General features: G+C 43.0%; 1 protein-coding gene across 1 annotated transcript in view; it reads left to right on the top strand.

Annotated features, from left to right (window-relative positions):
• Positions 1–246: 246 nt before the first annotated feature.
• The window catches only part of LOC140483674 (coiled-coil domain-containing protein 3-like), a 36,681-nt gene continuing 18,161 nt past the window's right edge, over positions 247–18,766 (top strand). Inside the window, exon 1 of the mRNA XM_072582041.1 lies at positions 247–812. Within this exon, the coding sequence (XP_072438142.1) occupies positions 457–812 (356 nt within the window). The 5' untranslated portion in view covers positions 247–456. The remainder of the gene's footprint in view (positions 813–18,766) is intronic.

Raw genomic sequence — 18,766 nt, 5'->3', positions numbered from 1 at the left:
ACAAAAAAAACGAGTTGGACGCAGTCATGAGAAGCTCCAGCGGGCTAGAACGATAGAACTCCAATGCCTTTAATTTAATTCTGAAAGTTTAAGAGAAAAAGAGGCAGGATTTGAATGCATGCCAGAGGCTGCTTCGGGTGTACTGTCGCTTTAAGAAAATCTTTGCGATTCAAAGCCCTTGAAAACTGATCTTGCTGGTTTGAGTTTTTTTTAAAAAAGGATTTAGAGCAATCGCACAAATTCTGCAAACCACACGAACCTCGTTGGATGGGGGGATTTTACACGCATTTTACGAAGTTCGTGTAAAAGATGCTGGCTGCAAGGGCTGGGAATAGCGAAGGGAGCAGCAAACAGAGGTTACACACGTCGGGAAGAGTTTAAACGATCCGCCACCCCACTTACTCGACCAGACTGTTCTCAACTATCCGGGAAGAAGGAACTTGAGACTGGGACAGAATGAGCTGGGTATTCCCAATCCTGCTCCTCACTGCCCTGGGAGGAAGTTGGGGATGTCAGCTACCTCACGATTGGAGACCACAAAGCGAGTCGTGTCGAGCTGAACTGGCCGAAATCATCATCTATGCAAAGGTGCTGGCAGTCCACAAAGACACTTACAGCGTCTATAACTACCTGCCGTGGCAATATGACACCGACCTGTTCTATTCGGCAGAGGTCGAGCTGCTGTGTGACCAGGCCTGGGGCAGTATGTTGGAGATGCCGGCTGGAGCCAGGTTTAACCTGACTGGACTGGGATACTTTCCTTGCCATTCTTACACGGTCATGGAAAACAACACTTATTACTTCTTCGTCAGGTAAGAACGGGAGTGAGGGGACAGAGTGAGTCAGTGGATGGTCACTTCCCTAGTCATACCTTATCTACTCTACCTTTACAAGACCAAAAACAACACCAAAGGTAAAACACAAAACAGCTGGTCATCTGAGGAGAGAAACAGAGGGGAGGTTTCAGCTCAATGACCTGATGGATGAACTGTGGGGGATGAAAGGTCACAGGAAGGTCGGGGTGATCGTTCAGTTCATCAGCCAAATCGTTCAGAATGTTTCTCCCCACAGACCCTGCTTCACCTGCTGGGTATTTCCAGTTTTTATTGAGTTTTGGCTGTCTTTTATTTCCTGCACCGGTGGTATTTTGTGCATTGAAGCTTAAACCCTCCTATCACCCTGGCACCGGGGTATCTCTCAGTTCCCAGGATCAGACTGAACCTGGTTGCGGGCACAGCCTCAAGTTCTGAAGTGTTCCTTCGGAATGGCAAAATGTCCTGACCCACCCCTCAGTGTGATGGACATCTACTGGACAATGACTGATACATTTTCTCTGGATGAGAGTTTATTGCAGGAACAGTCACAGCACATTCAATAAACTTTCGCTTCAATTCCTGTGTGTGGGGGGGGGGGGGGGCGTGGGGGGGGGTGCGGAATGTCGACTGCTGTTTGCCTCAGGGGCGGAAGGCTGAGATGTCTGGGACAAGTGCGGAGAGTTGGGAAAAGCACACTTTTAGTAGTAGTAATGTCAGTGCAGACTCGATGGGTCTTTTCTGCGCTGCGTGAATCCGAGCCTGGGTGTTACAGATAGCCATCTAACTTCCATAATCTTCTTTAGCTATTGATAATTGAGCCATTTGTTATATTGAATGAAGTTTATTGAATGTTGGGATGGTTATCACGTAAGAACTGAAGGATTGGACGCAGAGGTTGAAGATATTTCTGTTCAATGGTAGAATTGTTTCTTTACCTCTGATGGACTTGCTGCCTTTTTCGTGCATTATAAAAATGTCCAGGCACACAGTGATTGACATAGCCCAGCTAATATTTCTCCTCAGCTTGATGAAGAATCGACTTGGATTAACGATATTGTCACAGAGTTCACCCTCCCCCTTTGAATAAAGCAGAGGATATTTTTTGTCCGAAAAAATCACAACATTTCTGGCAACAGTTGAGTTGTGAAGCTGTTCCTGTTGGGAAAGGAATGTTTCTCTGATGGGGACACTTCCAGCTTACCTCGTACAGTACAGGCTTCCAGCTATCAGATTAGAATGGGAATGGTTTGGTCTGTTTGATGTGTCCTTTTGTCCATTAATTGCAGATGTTTTACTCTGTCTCCTTCTATCTGATGGAGAATTTTCTGTTCATCAGACCGGTATGTTTATATTTAATGCAGATGTTTAGCCCCATCTGATGCAGGCGCTTCTGTTTATCTGATGGAGATGTTTACATCTGGTAGAAATGTTTCTGCTGATCAGATACAGATGTTTCTGTCCATCATATACAAAATGTTCTGGATGGAGATGTTCCTGTCTGTCCCATGCAGATGCTTCTGTCAACGCGGATGTGCCAATTCAGTAGATGCAGATACATCTATCTGCTGCGATTTTTTTTGCTATGAGATGGACATAGATATTTTTGTCCAGCAATTGTGCCCACATCTGTCTCGCTAATGGAGATTGTTCCAGCCTGTCTCATCTGAATCCTTCCATTTGAAGCAGATTCCATCTCAATGAAATGCTTTTTGTTCATCTCCTGGAACCTTTTTGCCCATTTGGTGTGACTGGGTTGGTTGGGGAGGAAACATTTGCTACTGTCTGATAGAGCTGTTTCTATTGATCTGATGGCAATGAGAATATTTTGAAGTCATTTGGCTTTAAACATTGTCTCAGCCTGCTCCTGCCCCACCGAACTCATCTCTGCATACCTCGACACGGTCCTGTGCCCCTTAGTCCAAGAACTCCCCACCTACGTTCGGGACACCACCTACGCCCTCCACCTCCTCCATGATTTTCGCTTCCCCGGTCCCCAATGCCTTATCTTCACCACGGACATCCGGTTCCTGTACACCTCCATCCCCCATCATGAAGGACTCAAAGCCCTCCGCTTCTTCCTTTCCCGCCGTACCAACCAGTACCCTTCCACTGATACCCTCCTTTGACTGACTGAACTGGTCCTCACTCCGAACAACTTCTCTTTCCAATCCTCCCACTTCCTCCAAACCAAAGGAGTAGCCATGGGCACCCGCATGGGCCCCATCTATGCCTGCCTCTTCGTAGGATATGTGGAATAGTCCATCTTCCGCAGCTACACTGGCACCAACCCCCCCACCTTTTCCTCCGCTACATCGACGACTGTATCGGCGCTGCCTCGTGCTCCCACGAGGAGGTTGAACAGTTCATCCACTTTACCAACACCTTCCACCCTGACCTCAAATTTAACTGGACCGTCTCAGACTCCTCCATCCCCTTCCTAGACCTCTCCATTTCTATCTCGAGCAACCGAATCAACACGGACATTTACTATAAACCGACCAACTCCCACAGCTACCTAGACTACACCTCCTCCCACCCTGCCCCCTGTAAAAATGCCATCCCATATTCCCAATTCCTTCGTCTCAGCCGCATCTGCTCCCAGCAGGACCAGTTCCAATACCGAACAACCCAGATGGCCTCCTTCTTCAAAGACCGGATTTCCCCCCAGACGTGGTCGACGATGCTCTCCACCGCATCTCCTCCACTTCCCGCTCCTCTGCCCTTGAGCCCCCCCCCCCTCAATCGCCACCAGGACAGAACCCCACTGGTCCTCACCTACCACCCCACCAACCTCCATATACATCGTATCATCTGTCGTCATTTCCACCACCTCCAAACGGACCCCAGCACCAGGGATATATTTCCCTCCCCTCCCCTATCAGCATTCCGAAAAGACCACTCCCTCCTTGACTCCCTCATCAGGTCCACACCCCTACCAACCCAACCTCCACTCCCGGCACCTTCCCCTGCAACCGCAAGAAATGCAAAACTTGCGCCCACACCTCCCCCCTTACTTCCCTCCAAGGCACCAAGGGATACTTCCATATCTGCCACAAATTCACCTGCACCTCCACACACATCATCTATTGCATCCGCTGAACCCAATGTGGCCTCCTCTATATTGGGGAGACAGGCCGCCTACTTGTGTAACATTTCAGAGATCACCTCTGGGACACCTGGACCAACTAAACCAACCACCCCATGGCTCAACACTTCAACTTCCCCGCCCCACTCCATCAAGGACATGCAGGTCCTTGGACTCCTCCATCGCCAGACCATAGCAACACGACGGTTGGAGGAAGAGCGCCTCATCTTCCGCCTAAGGACCCTCCAACCACAAAGGATGAACTCAGATTTCTCCAGTTTCCTCATTTCCCCTCCCCCCACCTTGTCTCAGTCCCAACCCTCGAACTCAACACCACCTTCCTAACCTGCAATCTTCTTCCTGACCTCTCTGCCCCCACCTCCACTCTGGCCTATCACCCTCACCTTATCGCTCTCACCTTAACCTCCTTCCACCTATCACATTTCCAATGCCACTGCCCCAAGTCCCTCCTCCCTACCTTTTATCTTAGCCCGCTTGGCACACTTTCCTCATTCTTGAAGAAGGGCTCATGCCCGAAACGTCGATTCTCCTGCTCCTTGGATGCTGCCTGACCTGCTGCGCTTTTCCAGCAACACATTTTCAGCTTTAAAAAGATCCAAACATGATTAACTGTAAAACAAGGATTGGAATTTGTTAGAATACATTCCACGATTATTGATTCTAAACAGTAATTTAAAGTTTGAAACAAGTCAAACTATAATTTAGACACCCATTTAGAAAATAATGGTGTCAGTTGATATCCTCCAATGGTGAATCTCCCAAAAGTAAATATAAATGAATCTAATCAGAGTTTTTGCAGAAAATTACAGGAAATAACTTGCAAAAACAGTGATCAGAAGGTTTTTTGATGATTTTCTTTCTTTTAGTTTTCAATTGATAGGAAAAATGAAATAGTGAATCCACAGGTGCCTCTGAAGACTAACAGTAATTGACAGAAATTGAATCATTATCAGCTTTCTAATTGAAAAGCTTTGATGAGATTCAAGCCCAGTCACAATTAGTTATCAGCACTGTGTGTAACTACCTGGCACTGATTTCCTCTGTAGTCCCAGGCATCCCACTATGGGATCTATGAGTGCTGTGGACTTGGCATACTGTGTTATTAGAACATTTTTAGTGAAAAGTATTCCTTTGTTCATTACTAATTCCTTTAAGATGGAGGTAATTTGCGGGCATTGCAGTCATTGTGGCAAAGGTGTTGGCATGGTGCATCTCTAGGACATCCAGAATTCTGGTCCAGTGATAAGAAAGGAACAACAATACCAAGTCAAAAGTGATATGTAATTTGGAGAGGAGGTTACAGGCCATGGGCAGCACAGTGGTTCAGTGAATGGGTGGCATGGTGGCTCAATGGTTAGCACTGCTGCCTCACAGCACCAGGGTACCAGGTTTGATTCCAGCCTCAGGCGACTGTCTGTGTGGACTTTCCCCATTTTCCCCGTGTCTGCATGGGTTTCCTCCAGGTGCTCCGGTTTCCTCCCACAGTCCAAAGATGTGCAGGTTAGGTGAATTGGCCATGCTAAATTGCCCATAGCGTTAGGTGCATTAGTCAGAGGGAAATGGGTCAGGGTGGGTTACTCTTCAGAGGGTTAGTGTGGACTTGTTGGGCTGAAGAACCTGTTTCCACACTGTAGGGAATCTAATTGTGATGTTTTCATACACATGCTGTACTTGTCCTTCTAGTGGGCTGAGGTCATTGGATTGGAGGTGATATTGAACAAGCCTCAGTAAGTTACTGCAGTTACTTGTAAATCATATGCACTAGCAGAATTAGAGTCAATGGGAATTGTGAGAAAACTCTGGAATCATACTTGGCACAGATGAACATGGTTGTATTTAATGGAGATCAGTCATCTCAGCTCCAGGACATGTCCACAAGAATTCCTTGGGGTAGTGTCCAAGGCCCAACCATTTTCAGCTGCTTCACCAATGAACTTCCCTCATTATAAGGTCAAAGGTGAGGATGTTCACTGATGATTTCACAGCGGTCAGCACCATTTGCAACTCCTCAGATGGTGACGCAGTCAATGCCCAAATTCAGCAAGAGCTTGACAATATTGCTGTGTTCTTCCAGTCTCCTGCTTGTCTACACAATATCCAGTCTTGAGCTGATGTGGTAAGTAATATTCACATCAGACAAGTACTAGGTAATGGCCAACAAGAGAGAATCTAACCATCACCCCTCGACATTTAATGATGTTACCATCATTGGATCCCCCACTGTCAACTTCCTGGGAGTTACCATTGACCAGAAACTGAACAGAGCTGGCCTTACAATGTTAATTATTTTATTATTAATTTAGGAAATATGAGCTTCGCCAGCTGGACTCAGTTATTGTCCATTGTTTAAAGACATTGCCCTTATTTATTGGCTTTGAGAAGGTGGTGGTGAGTTGTCAATTCTTGGATCACTTGCTATGGTTACACTCACAGTGCTCTCTGCAGGGAGGCTGCAGTATTTTGATTCAGCAACATCGAAGGGTAGGCAATATCTTTTCAAGTAAGGATATTGTGACTACAAAGCAGGTCAGAGGCTTGGAATCCTGCAGTGAATAACTCTTGACTCCTAAAAGCCTGTCCACCATCTGTGGTGCACAGGTCATTTGCCTGGATGAGTGCAGCTCCAACAACACTCAAGAAGGTTTCCAATATCTAAGGCAAAGCAACCTGGTTGTTGGGCATCATAAACATTTGTAACCTGCACCACCAACATTCAGTATAAGCAGTGTGTACTATCTACGAGATGCACTGCAGAAATTCACCAAAGATCCTTGCAGAAAACTTCCAAACCTAAAATATTGTCACCTAGAAAGGTAAGGGGAGCAGTTACATGGGAAAAACACTAACTGCAAGTTCCTGTCCAAGGCACTCACCATCCTGACTTGGGAATATATTGCTGTTCTTTCACTGTTGCTGGGTCAATATTTTAGAACTTGCCCCCGAACAGCATCATGGGTGTATCTACACTAAATGGACTACAGTAGTCAAGGGTAGTTAGAGATGGGTATTAAGTATAGGTCCAGCCAACTAAGCCCACCTTGCCTGATTTAATGAAAAAAAGTGCATGGATGGTGAATAGGGTGCTTATCTTTGTCACATCCATCCAGGCAAATAGGAAGTATTCCATCACACGTCTTGGCCCTGGAAATGTTTTGGTGAGTCAGGAGGTGACTCATTCAACACACTTTTCAGCCTTCAACTTGTTCTTACATGCAATATCTGTATGTGGTTGGACATGTTAAAAGTTTAGTTCAGATTGACCAATACCTCCCCCACTCCTCTCACCAATATGTGGGGGATTCAATTAGAGTATTGATGCCAAAGGAAGGTGATGATCATTGCAGATAAGTGTGTGGTTCGAATGGGTTCCTCACCTCTTATCTAAATCCTAGATGTTATTCGGATCTTGCAGCATGCAGTTGGGGACTGCTTTATTATTTAACAAAATGCAAATGGATCAAAGCATGACAATGATCAATGAACTTTCCCCATTCTGACTTCGTGATGAAGAGAAAGTTATTGATGAGCCGCTGAAGATGCTTGGGCCTAGAAGACTGAAATGAGGAATTTCAGCTGAAATGTACAGGAGTTTTGAAATGTATTCTTAATGAACAAGGCTCTTACTTTTCCAGCTGCCACCTTCCATGAAAACTCTTTGCTCTTTATAGTTATTACTTTAATAACAATCTTTAATGTTCAGTTGACTTATCTGTTTAAATGACTGCCTCAGAAGTTAAAGCTCTCCTGAGAGGATCTGGCATGTTTTAAAGGGAAAATGCAGTAAAGTATGTTTGTTTAGGAATTTCAATGAAACATGTAATTAGCACAGTGCCACTTTTTATAAATACTCATATCAACACTGTTGAATCATTAAACAAATCATGCTTAAAATTCAAACCAAACTGTCAACATGTTTTCAAAGGATATTATCCTAACTGTAGAATCATAGGTTTAGGGAGGCAATGGTCTAATGTTATTGCTGTTGGAGTGTTAATCTAGAAACCCAGGAAATGTTTTGGGGAGCTGGGTTCAAATCCCACCATGGCAAACGATGAAATTTGAATAAAATAATTATCTGGAATTAAGAGTTTGATGATGACTATGAATCAATTGTCAGGGAAAACCCCATCTGGTTCACTAATCCTCTTTAGGGAAGGAAATTGCCTTCCTTAGCTGGTCTGACCTACATGTGATTCTACAACCACCTGATGAAGGAGCGGCACTCAGAAAGCTAGTGTGCTTCCAATTAAACCTGTTGGACTATAACCTGGTGTTGTGTGATTTTTAACTTTGTACACCCCAGTCCAACACTGACATCTCCAAATCGTGACTACATGAAGTCAGATTTCCTGTAACTGGTGAACAGGAGTGGCTGCATTTCGCTTAAGTTGCTTTGCACATTTAGTTTTCAGGAGCTTTTGCAGGTGTAAGGACTATTTCATAGAGTCATAGAGATGTACAGCATGGAAACAGACCCTTTGGTCCAACCCGTCCAAGCCGACCAGATATCCCAACCCATCTAGTCCTACCTGCCAGCACCTGGCCCATATCCCTGCAAACCTTTCCTATTCATATACCCATCCAAATGCCTTTTAAATGTTGCAATTGTATCAGCCTCCATCACTTCCTCTGGCAGCTCATTCCATACACGTACCACCCTCTGGTGAAAACGTTGCCCCTTGGGTCCCTTTTATATCTTTCTCCTCTCACCTTAAACCAATGCCCTCTAGTTCTGGACTCCCTTACCTCAGGGAAAAGACTGTCTATTTATCCTATCCATGCCCCTCATAATTTTGTAAACCTCTATAAGGTCACCCCTCAGCCTCCGACGTTCCAGGGAAAACAGCCCCAGCCTGTTCAGCCTCTCCCTATAGCTCAAATCCTCCAACCCTGGCAACATCCTTGTAAATCTTTTCTGAACTTTTTCAAGTTTCACAACATCTTTCCGATAGGAAGGAGACCAGAATTGCACACAATATTCCAACAGTGGTCGAACCAATGGCCTGTACAGCCACAACATGACCTCCTAACTCCTGTACTCAATACTCTGACCAATAGAGGAAAGCATACCAAATGCCTTCTTCACTATCCTATCTACCTGTGACTCCACTTTCAAGGAGCTATGAACCTGCACTCCAAGGTCTCTTTATTAGCAACTCTCCCTAGGACCTTATCAGTAAGTGTATAAGTCCTGCTACGATTTGCTTTCCCAAAATGCAGCACCTCGCATTTATCTGAATTAAACTCCATTTGCCACTTCTTGGCCCATTGGCCCATCTGATCAAGATCCTGTTTAATCTGAGATAACCTTCTTCACTGTCCTCTACACCTCTAATTTTGGTGTCATCTGTAAACTTACTAACTATACCTCTTATGCTCGCATCCAAATCATTTATGTAAATGATGAAAAGTAGAGGACCCAGCACCGATCCTTGTGGCACTCCACTGGTCACAGGCCTCCAGTCTGAAAAACAACTCTCCAGCACCACCCTCTGTCTTCCACCTTTGAGCCAGTTCTGTATCCAAATGGCTAGTTCTCCCTGTATTCTGTGAGATCTAACCTTGCTAATCAGTCTCCCTTGGGGAACCTTGTCGAAGGACTTGCTGAAGTCCATATAGATCACGTCTGCCGCTTTGCTCTCATCAATCGTCTTTGTTACTTGTTCAAAAAACTCAATCAAGTTTGTGAGACATGATTTCCCACGCACAAAGCCATGTTGACTATTACTAATCAGTCCTTTCTTTCCAAATACTTGTATATCCTGTCTCTCAGGATTCCCTCCAACAACTTGCCCACTACCGACGTCAGGCTCACTGGTCTGTAGTTCCCTGGCTTGTCCTTACTACCCTTCTTAATGAGTAGCACCACGTTAGCCAAGCACTTCGTCCTGTGTAATATGGACATTTTGCAAGGTGTCACCATCTATTTCCCTACTTTCTATATCTTCCATATCCTTTTCCAAGTAAATACTGATGCAAAATACTCATTTAGTATCTCTCCTATTTTCTGCGGCTCCACACAAAGGCCGCCTTGCTGATCTTTGAGGGGCGCTATTCTCTCCCTAGTTATCCTTTTGTCCTTAATGTATTTGTAAAAACTCTTTGGATTCTCCTTAATTCTATTTGCCAAAGGTATTTCATGTCCCCCTTTTGCCCTCCTGATTTTCCTCTTATGTATATGCCTACTACCTTTATACTCTTCTGAGGGTTCACTCGATCTATCCTGTCTATACCTGACATATGCTTCCTTCTTTTTCTGAACCAAACCTTCAATTTCTTTAGTCATCCAGCATTCCCTATACCTACCAGCCTTCCCTCTCACCCTAACAGGAATTATCTTTCTCGGGATTCTCGTTATCTCATTTCTGAAAGCTTCCCATTTTCCGGCCTCCCTTTACCTGTGAACATCTGCCCCCAATCAGCTTTTGAAAGTTCTTGCCTAATCCTATCAAAATTGGCCTTTCTCCAATTTAGAACTTCAACTTTTAGATCTGTCTATCCTTTTTCATCATTATTTTAAATCTAATAGATTTATGGTTGCTGGCCCCAAAGTGCTCCCCCACTGACACCTCAGTCACCTGCCCTGCCTTATTTCCCAAGAGTAAGTCAAGTTTTGCACCAATTTTCTTGTACACATTTAACAAATCCAAACCCTTCACACTATGGCAGTTCCAGTCTATGTTTGGAAAGTTAAAAACCCCAACCATAACCACCCTATTATTCTTACAGATAACTGAGATCTCCTCACAAGTTTATTTCTCAATTTCCCTCTGACTATGAGGGGGTCTATAATACAATCCCAATAAGGTGATCATCTCTTTCTTATTTCTCTGTTCCACCCAAATAACTTCCCTGGATGTATTTCCAGGAATATCCTTCCTCAGCACAGCTGTAATGCTATAATTTATCAAAAACACCACTCCCCCTCCTCTCTTACCTCCCTTTCTATCCTTCCTGTAGCATTTATATCCTGGAATATTAAGCTGCCAGTTCTGCCCTTCCCTGAGCCATGTTCTGTAATTGCTATGATATCCCAGTCCCATGTTCCTAACCATGCCCTGAGTTCATCTGCCTTCCCTGTTAGGCCCCTTGCATTGAAATAAATGCAGTTAATTTATTAGCCCTAACTTGTCCCTGCCTGCCCTGACTGTTTGACACGGTTCTCCCTGGGTCCCCCCCCTCCACAATCTACAGACCCGGAAAATAACACCATCTTATTCCTCTACAAAACACTGCTCCAGGTTAAATTAATAGTTGTCTTTAAGTTTTGTGTCTTCTTTTAAGGCACCTGGACTGAAATGAGAAAGAGCTATTTTAAAACCAGTGGTTACGTGTTTTGAAAGCAAATAATCTGACACACGCTGCAGCCATCATCTAAATAATTGCTTGAACAAACAGCAATTTAAGATTGAGTTGCAGAAGACTTAGAGCCAAATATGGATGTGGTGACAAGAAGTTGAGTTGTCTATGGACTAGTGACCAATTATTGATTAGATTCCCTACAGTGTGGAAACAGGCCCTTCAGCCCAACAGGTCCACACTGGCCCTCCAAAGAGTAATCCACTCAGACCCAATTATCTCTGATTAATGCACCTAACACTATGGGCAATTTAGAATGGCCAATTCACCTGACCTGCACATCTTTGGACTGTGGGTGGAAACCCTTGCAGACACAGGGAGAATGCGCAAACTCCACACAACAGTCACCCAAGGCTGGAATCGAACCTGAGTCCCTGGATCTGTGAGACAGCAGTGCTAACTCCTGAGCCACCATGCCACCCCAAATGGCTCTCTCACTCCCCTCTCTCACCGCCTCACGCTCTCTCTCTTGGTAACAGAGACAATTTTGTGTGCCAATGACTGCATTATTGATGCCTCTGATAAATGAACAACTTGGAGCTGGGAACAAGTTATAAAGATGGAGATGTTCAGTTTTCCCCAACTCTAGAGCAGTCTCTCTGTTATCTGCAGTCAAAATTCACATTAAACCTGAAGAAAACCAGCTTATCATTACTGCAACAGTTTTAAGATATGAATTTTAACTGATAAGTCAGAAAATTTTTATAAGTAACTTGTGTCTCCTACCAACCAGTGGAAACATCCGGAGAAAGGCAAACGAAAGAACGTGTTGTTCAGAAGGAGAGTCAAAAGGGACCACAGAACTTGAGAACAAAAACTACTGAACTGTCTTTCTAGATCGTCCCCCTGCCAGAATCTATTTTAACCTGACCGTTTGTCTGTGTGTGTCTGTGTGTGTGTGAGAGAGAGAGGCAGCGCACCTATGCATGCGAGGGGGAATTTATGTGGGAATTAGAGTTCTAATTTGTAGTTTTACATGCCAATAGTTATTAACTGTAACTGTTTATCTGTATCTACAATCATTACTTGTGATAATTTGTAATTCTTGTCAAGTACAGTAACATGGCCTGAAGGCCAGGTAAATTGGGGAACTTTGCACATTTTGTGAAATCTTTTGTGACATCTCCAGAAGTAGCAGGGCTTAATTTCCAGCATGTTATCCCAGTAAGATGCAACACAAGGCAGGTTATTGCAAATGGGATACTGAAATGGCCTGGCTACCTCTTTAGGGCACCTGTGTGTACAAAGCAAGCAATAATACATTAGCTTAACCAAACAGATTGAAGAATGAGTCATGAACAATTCAACCAGGAAATGTCAGTTTGATGTGTGAATTTAATATCAACTCAGCTACAAAATAAAAGAGAAAGAATAAATTAATTGAAACAAGAAACAAAAAAATGGATCTCCTCCGTCTAACATCAGAAGGAATGAAACACCGCATTTGTAAAATGTAATTTTCACTGCCAGCGAGGTTGCTGAATGATACATAAGAAAAATCATTTCATTAAAAAAGAATTAGACAGAAATGGGCAAACCCAAAATTCTGTAATGAGTAGTCTACTTCCACAAACTCAGAACCATCTTGACTCAATATATTTGAATAGAAAGGCAGGTAATGAAATACATTTCATGCACCTTGGACAGCAGCTTCCAGATTTTTGCATTTAACTGTCCATCTGCCCTCAGTTTAAGCTACTATCCAATTTCAGCTAATTTTGGCTACAGAACATCCTTTCTTCAATACAATTTTTAAAACAAAATTCCTTGACATGCTTAATAGTCATAAATTGATGCAGTTTGATTAATACACCTGAAAATAAGTTTATCGCAGTAAAAAAAAAGGTTTTAATCAGTGCCTAATGCATCATCTGTTAGTAACTGAAATAAAAGCAGGAAGTGCTGGAGAAACTCAGCAGGTCTGGCAGTACCTGAGGAAGGGCTCATGCCCGAAACGTCGATTCTCCTGCTCCTTGGATGCTGCTTGACCCGCTGCGCTTTTCCAGCAACACATTTTCAGCAGTATCTGGGGATAGCAATACATAATTAATGCTTCAAGTCCAGCATGACTCTTCTTCAAAACTGAATGGAGCTGGAAAATGATGATTGTCATGCAAGAGACAGAGAGAGAAGGAGCAATTAAAAGAGATGGTGAGCTCAGATCAAAACATAAAGGTAACAAAAGCACGGTGGTGAAGGAGTGATAGACATGTAAAATAGATATAAATGTTCATTGTGAAAATGAGAAAATGGGTTCACTCTGCTGAGATAAAATCGAACAAGACACAGTCAAGGCATGGCCATTGCAGGTTGAGCAATGTAAGAAAAATGGAGTATAGGGAGTGTACACTGAAGTTGTAGTACTCAATATGGAAAATGCCTGAGTGGGAAATGAGGTATTGTTCTTTCAGCTTGCATTGAGCTTTGTTAGAACACTATAACAGGCCAAGGATGGAAATACTAGAAGGGGAGCAAAATGGTTTATTGAAATGACAATGAACTGGAATGTCAAGGTCAGTCACAGGGAAAGAGCAGAGACATTAGGCAAAGTCTCTGTCTCCATTTTGTCTTGCTAATGTAAAGAAAACCACATTGTGACCAATGGATACACTGGATTAGATTGAAAAAAAAGGTAATTAAAACATTGCCTCACTTGGAAAGTATACTTAAAGCCTTGGACAATGATGAGGAGAGGAGTGAATGGGCAGTTTTTACATCTTTTGCATTTGCATTAGAAGGTTTCATGGGGAAGTGAGAAAATGATGTTAGAGTGAACCAGGGTGTCATAAAGGGAGTGTCCCTGTGGAATGCTAACAGTGGAAGTGAGGGGAAATGGTGTTTGATGTTGGTATCTGCTGGAAATGTGGAAAGAAGATCCTTTGAAAGCAGAGATTGGTGCAATGGAAGGCGAGCACAATGAGAACCCAATTGTTGATCTGGGAGGGAGGGGAAGGGTGAGGACAGAGTGGAAGAGATGTGTCAGACAGGGTTGAAGGATCTAATCAACCATTGTGTGTGTGTGTGTGTGTGTGTGTATATACACGTGGTGGGGGGTGAGGGATGGAGTGGTCACAGCTTATCCTCAGTTGAAGAAAAAGGACAGCATTTCAGAGGCATCCCATTGGAAGATGGTATCACTGGAATGTGCCAGAGATGCAAAAAGTAAGAAAATAGAATGGAATCCCTTGAAGGAAACAGAGTGTGAGGAAGGGTAATTCTGGGATTCGGTAAGTTGGTAGTGGATGTTGATGTGCAGCTCTTTCTCAGAATTAAAAACAGTGAAATCAAGAAAGGGAGAAGAAGAGACAGAGATGGACCGAGTGAAATGGGAGAAGGATGGAAATTGGATCAAAATTGATGAACTCTTTCAATTCCATAGAACAGAAAGCAGCACTGGTGATATCATCAGTGTGTTGGAGAAGTTATGGTTGAAGGCCTAAAGGAATGTTTCACATACCCCACAAAGAGACACCCATTACCACATGTTTCGTATCCAGCAGTCAAACAAGTTAAAGGAAAAATTGTTCAAAGTGAGAACAAACTCAGCTAGGTGAAGGAGGAAGTTGGTGTTCAGCCTACGCAAGGCAGGGCCACTACACCAGATGACAATAACACTTCCTTATCAGTAGGTTTGATAACCAATTCAGGGTTAGACCTGAGAGAAGAGTGCAAAAGTTCTGTGGGAGTTAAAAGTGGGTGAGGGCAACAGAGAAATTAAGATGGCTGATGTCACACCAGCCATTCTCATTGAAGAAATTAATTGTCGGTAAAATACCAGAGGGAAGGTTCCAGGTAGAGAGGGGATAATGGAGATGAGTGAAAGGGTCTATGGACTGGGACGGGATTCCATAAGACATAGGAGTGGAAGTAAGGCCATTCGGCCCATCGAGTCCACTCCGCCATTCAATCATGGCTGATGGGCATTTCAACTCCACTTACCTGCATTCTCCCCATAGCCCTTAATTCCTTGTGACATCAAGAATTTATCAATCTCTGCCTTGAAGACATTTAGCGTCCCAGCCTCCACTGCACTCTGCGGCAATAAATTCCACAGGCCCACCACTCTCTGGCTGAAGAAATGTCTCTGCATTTCTGTTCTGAATTGACCCTCTCTAATTCTAAGGCTGTGTCCACGGGTCCTAGTCTCCTCGCCTAACGAAAACAATTTCCTAGCGTCCTCCCTCTCCAAGCCATGATTTATCTTGTAAGTTTCTATTAGATATCCCCTTAATCTCCTAAACTCCAATGAGTACAGTCCCAGTATCCTCAGCCGTTCCTCATATGTTAGACCTACCATTCCAGGGATTAGATTAGATTCCCCACAATGTGGAAACAGGCCCTTCAGCCCAACCAGTCCACACCGACCCTTCGAAGAGTAACCCAACCAGACCCATTTCCCTCTGACTAACACTATGTGCAATTCACCTAACCTGCACATCTTTGGACTGTGGGAGGAAACCCATGCAGACACAGGCAGTACATGCAAACTCCACACAGACAGTTACCTGAGGCTGGAATCCAACCTGGCACTCTGTGCTGTGAGGCAGCAGTGCTAACCACTGAGCCACTGTGCCACCCACTATAATGAAGGTCCAAAGAAGTAGACATGGAGGTGAAGGTGACAGAAAGAAGAGTTTTCCATCATCTACAAGGCACAAGTTAGAAATGTGATGGAATGCTCCCCATTTGTCTGGGTAGGTGCAGTTCCAACTCAAGATGATGAACAAAATCCAGGGCAAAGCAGCCTGTTTGATTGGTACCACATCTACAAGCATCCAGTCCCTCCATCACTGACACTCAGTAGCAGCAGTGTGTACTATCCACAAGATGCACTGCAGATATTCATCAAAGATTCTTAGACAGCTCCTTCCAAACCAACAACTACTTCAATCTAGAAGGTCAAGGGCAGTCAATACATGGGAACACCACCACCTGCAAACTCTTCACTAAGCTACTCACTTGAAAATGTAGGGCTTTTCCTTCACTATTGCTGGATCAAAATCCTGGAATTCTCTTCTTAAGGGCATTGTGGATCTACCTATAGCACATGGACTGCAGTGGTTCAAGAAGATCGCTCATGACCACTTTCTCAAGGACAAATAGGGATGGGTAATAAATGCTGGCCAGCCAACAATGCTCACATCCCAAGAGTGAATAAAGGTCATGTCATGTCTGAAATTCATTGAGGTGGGGGCATAAAGAGATAAAACTAAGGTCTTTATTGAGACCAGATCATTCTGACCAGATCAGAAAAGTGGAATTATGGCAAGGTGTGGGATTAGAAGAAGAGATAGAGTCAGGGGAAAAACAGAGGGGAAGAAGAATCCAGATGGGCATTGGTATCCATGAGGTTTTGAAGCTTGCATTTCATCTTCTGTCTACCTATCTGTCAGAATCTCATACTCTCTTGGTTTTACGGACCTTCTGAGTTTTACTTTCCGCATGCCCATCCTTCTTCTCAGGGCAGTAGCGGTCACAAAGTCTAGCTTATTACAGAGTACTGCTTCACACGTATATATTCTAGCAAAAGAACATCAATCCAGTGGCACAGGATAACAGATTAATGCTACAATGCCAGGTTGACCTGTCTATACATGACTAACTGAAGTGTTGAAACCTGCTTATTGCTACTATTTGCAGCTTTAACTGTTCTTACATTTATCAAAGGGTTACCCTCATGCCAGACTGATATAATAATGCTATACAAGACAAGAATCAGTAAATCCAGCCTTCCCAACACCAAGAGACTCCGAGCGATTCAACAGCCTATTATTCAACCGTAAAGTTACACTGTTAAATCAGACCACTTTACAACACCACTCAGTCAAAGACATCTGTGTGAACCTTTGACCAAGTAATGCTAGTTGTTGTCACATTGATGTTAGCTGTGCATTAATTATCGATAATCATTAGTAAGATAATTTAAGTAATTTAGTTACTTACATCTTAAAAGGTAATTGCAAGGATCATAAGACAATTCCAAAATGACAGTACCACAGTAAACAAAGTAATATTGTGTATGATTTTCCTCTGGAGAGTCTAATGTGAGTTGTTAAAAATTATTTGGTGTAATCAGTATTATTATTTGAAAATTGGAGTGATTATTGCCATATGCTGTGAAATGCACATTTTCTAATTACTTAGAGAAACCATTACATTCTCCACCACCCCCCCCCCCCCCCCCCCCCCAAAATACCATTACAGAATGTACTCAAATTGCATTGAATGAACCCTCTTGTTAATAAATTATGTTTTGATATTTTGAGAGTAGTAGACTAGGTCCTGTTTGCTTTAAATAAGGCAGCCAAGCTTTTAGAATTATCTGCTACCCCTTGCTTTAATCAAACCTCTCAACAGATTTGGTCAAATTTTGCTTTAATTTGGTAAAATCATCAATCATACGATCAGACCTCTGGGTAGAGAATAGAGTATTAATCACACAATGAGACCACCCTGTAAAATATGCCACTCTATTACCATCAATCACACAGCAAAACTGCTGGACAATGCATAAAGCATCAAGCTACATTATTTGACTAAATAATCATACTTTTCTGAATTGCATTGATTAGCCATCAGATAAAAATCTCTTTGCAGCAATCTAGAAACCTTGTTTTAACCTTGAGATAAGCTTCCAAATATATCAGCATAAATTCTCAGGGCTAAATTTCTGGACATCCTTGAGTGGTGTTTATCATATCTTTTTCCACTATTAATATCACTCAAGAGCATAAGAAAATACAAGTGGTGTGAATCAGAAACTTTAAGATTGGGGAGTGGAATTTGACAGACAACAGAAACTCAGTTACAGAGCTTTGGCAAGGGCAGTTGAAGTTTTCAATGGTTTTCTGATCTGCTACCCATTGCTTCCTCAGGTATTATCCAAACTTCCATCCTGTTTCGTTCAGTAGTCTGTGTTTACACAATCAGAATAACTTGCAAACAACCTATTTGATATCTGCATACTGGATTAGCCTAATTTTGCATTCTTCTGAAATAACCAGAAAATTAATGTAGACCTGAGCATATACCAGTTAAAGCAATTGAAATATTTACTTTTAATGAAAGTATGATACTATCTACCAAACTCATAATAATAGAAAAATGTAATGCAATCAAGTCAACGCAGCATGGCTTCATGAAGGGAAAATCATGCTTGACTTCTTTATTAGAGAGAGGAAAGAAGCAGGATGGATAAAGGGAAACCAGTGGATTTAATATCCTTAAATTTCCAAAATGTATTTGATAAAGTACCAGATATTGAGCTACTTAATGAGAATAAAGCACATAGTGTTGAAAATAGTTTATGAACATGGAGTGAAGATTGTCTAGCTCATAAGATATAGAGGACTCAAATATGGGGATCTTTTTCAGATGGGAACTGGTAATTAGTTTATTGTCACAGTGATCAGTGTTGGGGTACAATTATTTACAATGTATTTAATGAAGTGAATGTACTGCAGACAAGTTTGTATATGACATAAAA

The sequence above is a fragment of the Chiloscyllium punctatum genome, chromosome 12, assembly GCF_047496795.1.
Source record: "Chiloscyllium punctatum isolate Juve2018m chromosome 12, sChiPun1.3, whole genome shotgun sequence".
Lineage (NCBI taxonomy): Eukaryota > Metazoa > Chordata > Chondrichthyes > Orectolobiformes > Hemiscylliidae > Chiloscyllium > Chiloscyllium punctatum.
The sequence above is the reverse complement of the archived record's forward strand: the minus strand, read 5'-3'. Positions and strand labels throughout refer to the sequence as shown.